This window comes from Arachis hypogaea, chromosome 16 (genome assembly GCF_003086295.3).
Source record: "Arachis hypogaea cultivar Tifrunner chromosome 16, arahy.Tifrunner.gnm2.J5K5, whole genome shotgun sequence".
Taxonomy (NCBI): Eukaryota; Viridiplantae; Streptophyta; class Magnoliopsida; order Fabales; family Fabaceae; genus Arachis; species Arachis hypogaea.
Window position 1 is genome coordinate 31,780,444 of NC_092051.1, and position 10,960 is coordinate 31,791,403.

General features: G+C 37.3%; 1 protein-coding gene across 1 annotated transcript; it reads left to right on the forward strand.

Annotated features, from left to right (window-relative positions):
- Positions 1-2,353: 2,353 nt before the first annotated feature.
- Positions 2,354-2,788, forward strand: LOC112756946 (uncharacterized). The gene is made up of 2 exons (XM_025805549.1): positions 2,354-2,525; positions 2,610-2,788. The coding sequence occupies exons 1-2, from the start codon at positions 2,354-2,356 to the stop codon at positions 2,786-2,788; spliced, it is 351 nt and encodes a 116-aa protein (XP_025661334.1).
- The last annotated feature ends 8,172 nt before the right edge of the window (positions 2,789-10,960 follow it).

Genomic DNA, 10,960 nt, shown 5'->3' on the forward strand with positions numbered 1-10,960 from the left:
GGTATCTATTTGACCACGAAGGGTTTTCAAATCACCAAATCAATTAGACCCAATGACTCAAGATCACCCAATTCCCTTAGCCTAGGCCAAGAGTAAAGAAAACTACTCCATAATCAAAGAAAACATTTCATCAAACACATGGTATGCATCAATTAAAGACATATTCAAATTGCAAATTAATTAGAAATTACAATTACCCACTAACAATTATCAATAGAAAACAACTCAAATAACACGATCAACCATAGAAAACAATAATACACTAAGAGGAATTCACAAAGTTCATAAGATGAGAGGAAAAGGGAAAATAACAAGAAAACACAAATTCAACACAGGATCTAAACAAAATTATAACTAAAAAACTCAAATTAAGTAATTGAAACTAAAATTAACAAGACCCAATTTAGAAATTCAACAAAGAAAAATCAAAACAAGCTAAATCTAGAGAGAAGTAAGAGTTTCTCTCTCTAGAAAACAAGAATAAAAAACTAGCTAAAATTATGTGTATTGTGCTTGGATCCCCCCTTTTTCCCCTTAGACCCTTGGGTCTTTTCCATGCAGAATCAAGTTGGATTTGGGCCTGGAGCCTCTTAGAAATCGCCAGCCATGACTTCACTAAAGATATCACGTGCTGGGCGTCACGCGTGTGCATCGGCTATGCGTGCGCGTCGTCTGAATTCTGCGAGCCACACGTACGCGTCGAGCATGCGTACGCATCGGTCACTGCTGCGCCAATCTACGCGTGCGCGTCAGCCACGCATGCACGTCAATGCCAACTTCTCCAAAGCTTTATTCTTCGTGTTCCTTCCTCTTTTGCATGCTTTCTTTCTGTCTTCTAACCCATTCCTACCCTATAGATCCTGAATCCACTTAACAAACACATCACAGCAACGAATGGTAATAAAGGAGGATTAAAATATAGCAATGTTAAGGTTAAAGAAGCATGTTTTAAACCATGAAGTAAAATTAGGAAGGAAACACAAAACCATGAATATTGTATGAATAAGTGCAGAAAATGTTGATAAAACCTCCCAAATTCTACACAAGATAAACCACAAAACTGGGGTTTATCAATTTGCTTTAGTTTCCTTAGTTCCTCTTGTCAATTTCTCTTTTATGTCTCTTTTTATGTTTATGAACACTCTTGTCAATTTCAATTTTCTTTAATGCAATTTGAGGTATTTCATGTTTAATGTTGCTTCCTTTAGTGGTTATTGTTGATTTCTTGCATTGGGTAGTGGTAGATTTTATTATTTCTTGCAATTTATGATGCTTTCCTTTTATGCCTTCCAAGTGTTTGACAAAATGCTTGGTTGGGTGTTAGAGTAGCATTTTGAGCATTCTTGGCTTGGAAAGAGAAATTAGGCAATCTTGAGTCATTAATACCTAACTTATGTTGGTGATCTAGAGTTGTTAGTTAATATTATTTCCATGGACTCTAATCTCTTGCTAATTCAATTAGTGAGTTGATTAGGGCTTTTGGATTGAGATTAACTAGTCCTATTTGACTTTCTTTCTATGTTGAAGATGACTTAATAGGACTAGTTCTTGTTAATTGTTATATCATGATTAATGACTAGGATAGAAAGCCTATATTCTCAATCCTTTCCATGAATCTCTCTCTTTAGTAATTGCTTTCTTTAGTTATTTGATTTACATTTCTTGCCTTTTTAATTTCTAGTTTTATCAACCCAACCCCCTTGAATCTCATAACCAATAACTGAGCACTCGATTGTAATTCCTAGGGAGAATGACCCGGGACTAATACTCTCGGTTATTTTTATTAGGGTTGGACTTGTGACAACCGAAGATTAAACTTTAATTGAGGATTGTTTGTTGGTTAGGAACTATACTATCAACGGAATTATTTGTGTGAAATTCCTAATCGACAATACTCTTCACATCAGCTAGCAAGCACGAAAATTGACACGGGAAATTGATCCCTAACCCAAGGGTTAATGAAGGAACCCTCAGTGACTGCGTGACCCAAATTCCAATCCCTCCATCTTGGATCATCCCAATCTAAAGTTTTCTCGTAGAAGGGACACCACCTAGAGACGAAAAGGAGACCAGAATGGTAATAAGGGAAGCATCCAAGTATGTGGTGATACAGGAGCAACTGTACAAGCGAGGGCTCAATCAACCCCTGCTGAAGTTCCTACGACCCGACCAGACAGACTAGGTCCTAAGTAAAGTCAACGAGAGGTGCTGCAGCCACCACATTGGAGGGAAAGCGCTACCTAGGAAGCTCGTGAGAGTCAGGTATTATTGGCCCTCCATGATGACAGATGCGCAGGAATTCATGAAAAAATGCAGAAAATGCCATGAAAACACGAATTTTTATAAGGCCCCAATGGGTGAGCTGAGTCTCATGCTGGCCTCCCAGCTTTTCTCACAGTGGAGAGTCGACCTTTTAGGCCCGTTCCCAGTAGGGCCTGGACAAGTCAAGTATTTGATAGTGGCCATTGACTATTACACCAAATGGGTGGAAGCAAAACCACTGGCCAATATATCATTAGCGAATTGTTGAAAGTTTCTGTGGAGATAAGTAATCTCAAGGTTTGGGATCCCAGAGATTGTAATCTCATATAACGGGACACAATTTACAGACAAGAAGTTTGCAGAATTCTTGTCTGGGTTGGGGATCAAGCAAAAGTTCTCCTCGGCAGAGCACCCCCAGAGCAACGGACAGGTAGAAGCAGCAAACAAGATAATCCTCAAGGGGCTGAAAAAGTGGCTTGATCAGAAGCAGAGCTCCTGGGCAGACGAGTTAGCGTCGATATTATAGTCTTATAGAACAACACCGCAGTCCTCCACTGGGAAAACACCGTTCCGGCTTACCTACTGAGTTTACATGGTCATTACTGTGGAGATCTGGGAGCCAAGCCCAAGGCTTCTCCTTGGCTGTGGCATAGAAGCAGTCGAGAAGGATTTTATCGATGAGACAAGAGAGATAGCCCACTTGACAAAAACCACACTAAAACAGAGGATAGTGTTGCGATACAATGGAAAAGTACTCAGCAGGAGCTTCGAAGAAGGCGATCTAGTGTTGCGGCACAATGACATCGTGCAACCGACCCCGAGAGAAGGTAAGTTGGCGGTTAATTGGGAAGGCACGTACAGAATTAGAGAAGTTCTCAGAAAGGGCGCTTACAAGTTAGAGCGGCTGGATGGAAGCAACGTCCCGAGGACATGGAACGTAGCGAATCTGAAGAGGTTCTACTCTTGAGAGGAGACTTCCCGATTTACCGGTCTTTTCTTTCCATATATTGTCATATTTTATTTTACAGTTCCTATTCTAAATATGTTGTTTCCTTTACATTTTTATTTCAATTATCATCTTCTTGTTAATTTACCTCTCCCACGGTTAAAAGCATTCATGAGTCAAGTATGTGTATACTTTTGCTTATCTATAAAACATTTTCCAAGTTTTCAATATAAGAGGCGCCATCCCCCCTACCCTCTACTCGAGGTCACGGTAAGGGGTTCTAGCGAGATCTACCGTTAATTCACACCGTTGCTGGCTCAAAACGGTCACCGTTCTAATGGCAATCCGGGACTGATCACCCCGGAAGCCAAAACTAACCACCAACAAGTATCAGATGAAGAGCGGCTCACAACTTAAAAGCCAAGCAAGGAAACTCCAAGTAAAATAACCAACATTCCATGAACGAAAACGGATTAAAGAAATAAAAGTGAACCGCGTCGGCCCAACAAACACTCGTCTACACAACAGGCATCACGCCGACAAATGATTAAAGAAAATGTGTTCAAGGTACAAAATAAGGCGCCATTCTAGCCTGATAAAACGAGAAAGAAATAAAAAATGTTCAGAGTACAAAATAAGGCGCCATTCTAGCCTGATAAACGAGCGTCACGTGCTGCATTAAACAGAATTCACTGAGGGCAATTTTTGGGCTGCTTTTGACCCTGTTTCAGGCCCGAAAATACAGATTAGAGGCTGCAGAGTGGAGCTGGAAGGGGGACACACTCTCATTCACACAATTTTAGGTTTTAGATGTAAAATTCTAGAGAGAGAGGCTCTCTCCTCTCTCTAAGTTTTAGGGTTTCTACTCCAATTTCTTCTTAGGTTTAGATTTAATTTCTGTTTTTATTTACAATTCCTTGCAATTTATTATTCTAGCACCTTTGTTCTTCAATTCTACATGTTATTTCCTTCACTTTGTTACCCTTATGTTTATGCACTTTTGATACTTTGGATCTTTGTTAATGCAATTTATATATTCATGTTGTTATTGCTTTCTTCAGTTGTCATTGTTAATTTCTTTCAATTGGTAGTTGTTAGATTTTATTATTGTTGCAATTTTACCATGCTTTTATTTTGTACCTACCAAGTGTTTGATAAAATGCTTGGTTGGATTTTAAATTAGATTTTTGTATTCTTAGCTTGGATTGAGTAATTTGGAAACTCTTGAATTGTCAAAGTCTCTTGTTGGTTGGTGATTGAAAAGCTGCTAGTTGGCTTGAGCTTCACTAACTCTAGTCTTTGATTAGGACTTGTGAACTCAAGTTGATTTGCTCACTTGACTTTCCTTCAATTGTTAGAGGTTAACTAAGTGAGAGCAATTTGCAATTACCATCATAATTGACAATGATAATGAGGATAGGAATTTCAATTCTCAACCCTTGCTAGGGATTTTCTTAGTTGTTAGTTATTTTCTTGTTATTTACATTCCTTGCTTATTAAACTCAAAACCCAAAAAGATACAATCTCATAACCAATAATAAACATACTTCCCTGCAATTCCTTGAGAGACAACCCGAGGTTGAATACTTCGGTTAATTTTATTTGGTTTGCTTAAGTGACAAACAATTTAAACATTGATTGAGGTTTAATTGTCGGTTTAGAACTATACTTGCAACGTGATATTTTTGTGAAAATCTTTACCGACATTTTTTCTCCGTCACCACTCCTGCAAGTTAGACGCCAAGCTCAACTCAAACATTCACCAAGTGGGCTCAGAAGTGGATTTTCGCACCTTTAGCCTAGTTTATTTCATTTTTGTAATTTCTAATTATAATTAATGTCTCTTAAGGTTAGTTTTAGTATATATAAGGGAAGATCGCCATTGTTTATGATCTTCTCCACCACATTCGAACCTTACATATTATTCTCTGTACAGTATGAGCAATTAAACCTTCTAGGTTAAGGTTAGGAACTCTGTTGATTCCTATGGATTAATGCAATTACTTTTCTACTTCAATCTATGTTTGATTCTATTCTATGATGCATTGTCGTTCTTCATCCTTATGAATCTTAATTCTACATGAGTTCCTTACGAGTCCTAACCCGGATAGTATTGAGCTACATCTTGAGAATGTATCACGGGTTCTAACAAGTTATCTGGGCAAATTGGGGTATATGATATAAAACCTCATTAGTCAGAGGTAATTGAGGTTCCTGTGGTTCTAAGGGCTAGAATCATAAGAGCATCATTCTCTGATCCGGAAGATCTGACCTTGTCTGTGGCGTTTTGAGAAGGATCATCAAGAGATTTAATTGCGTGCGCTTCATCCCCTCCCAGATTGATCTAGTCCGTTCGTATGTTTAGTTTGGACCTGAGGAGATTAATCACCACGACCAATGGCTTAATCACTTACAGCCTTGCCATTGAAGGGATCACTCATCATTGGAGTAGTGAGCATGATGTGTTAATCCAGAAGAAGAAGCATCTCCGAAGCCTTAACTAATCTATCATTACTGTCTTTACATCAACTCTTTATCGCTTTTGTTATTGCTTGTTTATGCGTCTACAACAAACAACACTATCTTTCTATTCGCCTGACTAAGTTCTGCAGGATAACCACAGCTTGATCAATCCGGCAATCCTCGTGGGATTTGAACCTCACTCACTTGAGGTATTACTTGGACGACCCGGTGCACTTGCCGGTTTAGTTGTGTGAGTCACAACTTCACGCACAAATTATGAAAACTAAAACAAGAAAGTAAAAGCAATTATTATGAAAGATGTTGTGCAAAGAATACAAGTCAGAAGAGAAAGAGAGGATGAGAATAGTGAAACCAAACCAAACTCACCTACATGACTCCAACCGGTCTCACGATCACCCATCAAAAGGTGAGTGTTGAGGTTATTCCAACCAAAAATGGCCAGTAGTATGTCGGCGATGTTCTGGTTACGCTGACTTAACCCATCATAAGTACTTTTTATTAAGTAATTGGTTCCGGCACCAAAACTCCAACAGGTCAGTATGTGGCGTTCCCCATCTAGGGTTAGCCAGAAGTGCTGCCGACCTTGGGCGGGCCGTACTTTGAAGAACTTTTCCGTAAAGCTGTGGAACAAATCCTCAAATAGTCCGAAGATCCGTGGGCCCTGCACGGCTCGGAACGAGAGATACCCCTTTTTGTATTTCCCTTCTTTCAAAGGGTTGTTTAAAATGAAGAGATAGAGAAAGACTACTACGGAGGCCAGGAGCTCTAGGTAGTCTCATACCATCTCAAAGCAACAGATGGAGGTGATAGCAAGAATTGTTGTGGGTCTAGAATTTCTCTTGTAGAAATAAGAATTTCGTTGCAAGTATAGCCCAAACCAACAAACAACTCTCGCATCAAATTAAATTTTTAGGTTTTGTCACAAGTACAAACCCCAATAAGAAATAACCGGAGTATTTTGGACTCCGGGTCGTCTCACGAAGAGTTGTAATGAAGTGTTTAACTATTGGCTATGAAAATCAAAGGGGGGTTGATTTGATATTTGACAAGAAAATATAAATGACATGAAGGTAAAATAAGCAAGTAATTAAAGAAAGCAAGATAAAGGACTCTTGGCTAAGGCTTAGGTAATTGAGATCACCATCCTTGTCTTCATACCAAATATTGATAATTATGAGGTACCAACCCATTAAGTCTACTTCCAAAGCCTTAAGTACGTAATATCTACTCCTAGGCTTGAAGTATGTCAAATAGGCTTGATCACATCAACCCATAAGTCCCAACCTACCTACTAATTAGATTAGTAGTGGGTTGGCGTCAATGAGTATCAAATTGATCACCAAGGGTTCTCAAATCACCAATTCAATGAGACCCAATGACTCAAGGTCACTTAATTCCCTTAGCCTAGGCCAAGAGTCAAGAAAACTACTCAAAAACTATGGAAAGCATTTTAACAAACACCTTGTATGCAAGAATAGTAAACATCATAAATTGCAAGAATTAAAAGAAATCCATAACCAACATAAACAAGAAATCAACAATAACAATCAAGATCAACATAAAAGAGCATGGAAACATAAAATTGCATTAAAGAAAAATTAAGATCCAAGAATGGTTCATCAACATAAAAATGGCAAAATAGGGGAATTAACAACAAGAACTAGAAGAACAAAGGTGTAACAACAAGAAATTAAAAGAGGAAACTAAATCAAAACAAGAATTGAAAGATGAAATTAAGAAAAGTAAACCTAAACTACCCTAAATTTTAGAGAGAATGGAGAGCTTCTCTCTCTAGAATTCTAGCCTAAAAATGATGGAAAATAAACTATGACTAAGTGTGTTGACTCTCCTTCAATCCTTGGCTTGAATAGCATCAGAAATGAGTTGGGTTGGGCCCAAAGTGAGCTGTAAAATCACTGGGGACGATTTCATTAAAGTGGACCACGGACAGCATCGGCGCGCGCCCCTGAACGCGAGACAACATATAGCAAAATTTATATCATTTCGAAGCCTCGGATGTTAGCTTTCCAACGCAACTGGAACCGTCTCATTTGGACCTCTGTAGCTCACATTATGGTCGATTGAGTGCGAAGAGGTTGCACTTGACAGCTTTACGGTTCCTTCATTTCTTCATGAGTTCTCCCACTTTGCATGCTTTTCTCCTCATTTCTTCCATCCGATACTTGCCTTATGAACCTGAAATTACTCAACAAACACATCAAGGCATCGAATGAAATTAAAGTGAATTAAAATCCCCAATTTTTTTGCCTAAAAAGCATGTTTTCACATTTAAGCACAAATCAAGGGAGAATTACAAAACCATGCTATTTCATTGAATAAATGTGGGAAAAGGTGATAAAATCCCCCAAAATAAGCACAAGATAAACCACGCAATCGGGGTTTATCAAATCTCCCCACACTTAAACTAAGCATGTCCTCATGCTAAAATCAAGAGAGAACAAAGGGTATCAACATTTATTCAATGTAAATAAACTATATGCAACCTAAACTATATGAATGCAACTAAATGCAAAATGATTCTACCTACTTGGTTAAAAATAAATCAATCCTCCAAGAGCATGTATAAACGGGTAGGGCTAAGGTCATATGACGACTCATGAATCCTACCAATTCAAGTATAAGAATGAAGTTCAAATAGACTTGCAAGAGGAACGCTCATGAAAGCCGGGAATCATGGAGTTGAGCATCGAACCCTCACCGAAAGTGTTTGCACTCTAATCGCTCAAGTGTATAGGGTCGATTCTCTCAACTCTCTCCTAATCATGCTTTCCAAGATTTGTTTTTCATCTAACAATCAACATTTATTTCATGCATGCACACAATTATCATGAGGACTTTTCATAGGTTGTAATTAGGGGTGTCTGCGGATCGGATCGGATCGGATCAGATATGGCCAAAATTTCGATCCGATCCGCACTAAAATTATCGGATCGGATCGGATCCAATATCTGCAGTTTTTAAGGTTGGATCCGATCCGCACATTTGCGGATCGGATCGGATATCGGATATCGGATATCGGATATATCCGCAAAACACAAAAATATTTTTAAAAGCTTATTTTTATTAAAAAATATCAATAAAATTTATTTTTTCTATTCTTTTGAATATGTTTACTCTTAAAATAATATTAAACATACTTTTCTTGAATAATAAATTAAAATAATTTAACATATATGATAATTATTAGTTAAAATAAAACATAAAAAAATATTTTACTTATTTATTTCTTTATTTTTGGGGATACGCGGATATGCGGATCGGATATGCGGATACCAACACAAAATCCGCAATCCGATCTGATTAGTGTGTGGATCCGATCCGATCCGATCCGAAAGCCTTGCGGATCGAATCCATATCCACAATTTTCGGATCGGATTCGGATAAACACCGCGGATATGCGGATCGGATCCGATCCATCGACACCCCTAGTTGTAATGGGGCTAGGGTTAAGGTAAGGATGCATATTTGGTCAAGTGGACTTGAAATTTGAATCTTTGATTACCTTAAACTTCCGACCTAACCTGTATAGCAACCTATACAATTTAGACTACCCTAACTACCCATTTTTCACTTTTTCACATACTCATGCATTTTCTTTTTTATTACAACTCATATGCATTGATCTTTATTGAGCTTCACTTTGCTTCGGGGCATTTTGTCCCCTTTTTATTTCTTTTCTTTTCTTTTTCTTTTCTTTCTATAATTTTTTTTCTTCTTTTTTTTTTCAAACTATATACAAGAATATCAATGCATAAGGTCTATACATTTTATCAATATATGAGTATGTACCTAATTCCTAATATTTACAATAAAATACAAAACTACCCTTTTTCTCAACCAATGTCCCAAGTTTTCCCACACTTGAATGATACACACATACTAGCCTAAGCTAATCAAAGATCCAAATAAAGGACATTTATTGTTTTTTTTTGCTTTAAGGCTTGTAATGTGCTAAAATTAAGAACAAAGTGGGTTAATCGTAGGCTCAAATTGGCTAACAATGGATGATAAGAGGTAGGGCTATTTGGGTAAGTGAGCTAATGAAACAATGGCCTCAATCATATAAATGCATGAATACACAAAATAATGGACATAGAGAATCAAACAAATCAAAGATTACAATCATAGAAAGAGAATACTGCACACAAGAAGGAAGAATAAGTGGTTATAAAATGTAACCACGCAGTTAGGCTCAAATCTCACAAGCTTGTGTTCTTAGCTCAAAAACCATGTTCCAAAATAAATTCTTCAAGCAAGTTCAACAAAAAAAAATTTTCAAATTGGTAGGGTGCCCTAAAAACAGTTTCTTGGAAAAGAAATCATCACCCTAACCAAGTAGTCCTAACATAAAAAGAAGTGGTAAAATATGTACAATTTTTAATTAGCATGCAACCTATCATGCAATGCAACAACTAACTAGCAAAGGAAATTAAGAATTAGTGTTGAAAAAGGAAATTGTTACCCATGGAGATCGGTCGAACGACCTCCCCACACTTAGAAATTTGCACCGTCCTCGGTGCATGCAAAGAAGAGCAAGGTGGACGGGTTGCTACAATTGATGAGTTTCTTCAAAAGGTTGTGCGGATGGACTTGTTTATTGCCCCATTTAGAAGTATTTCCAATCCTTTCCTTCTTGGTGGCCAACCTAAAAGGAAAGAAAAAGAAAGATAATTACGCCTACAACAAAGATAGCAAAGCAGGTATAACATAGGCGGGGCTAATGCCAAATAGAATAGGGCTCTCACTACATGTTAGCTACGCATGTGAGTGAGAAAGCAATATAGGCAAAGAACATATCAACTAATACTTGATGCAAGAACAAAGTTAAAGCATGAAGAGCACTCAAAAGCATCAAGTTCAAATAGAAAGAGTGAGTCATGAAAGATATGTAAGCTCATATCAATGCACAAAGGATACAAGGATCATCAAGGGTTAAGCATTGAATTAGAAATTTCATCACCCAACAATATCAAACAAGTTAAGTAGCACCAAGATTAACCAAGAAATTCTCAACAATTGAGTAAGAAAATTCAACACCATTATTAAAATAAGAAATTTAGAAAATAAAATAAGAACAAGCTATAAAAATAAAATTAAAATGCAATAAATGAAAGTAAGCAAATACAATAAAAGAAATTGGAAGAGAAGAGAAAGAAAAAAAAATTTTATTTTTTTATTTTATATATATATATATAAATTTTTTTTTTTGTTTTAAAAAAAAATTTTAAGAGAGGAAGAAAAAGAAAA

Bases quoted from the DNA above. Each gene is read 5' to 3' on its own strand.
- LOC112756946 (XM_025805549.1), top strand. From the start codon at position 2,354: ATGGGTGAGCTGAGTCTCATGCTGGCCTCCCAGCTTTTCTCACAGTGG. The intron at 2,526-2,609 runs GTTGAAAGTTTC...CACAATTTACAG, and splicing joins CAATATATCATTAGCGAATT to ACAAGAAGTTTGCAGAATTC.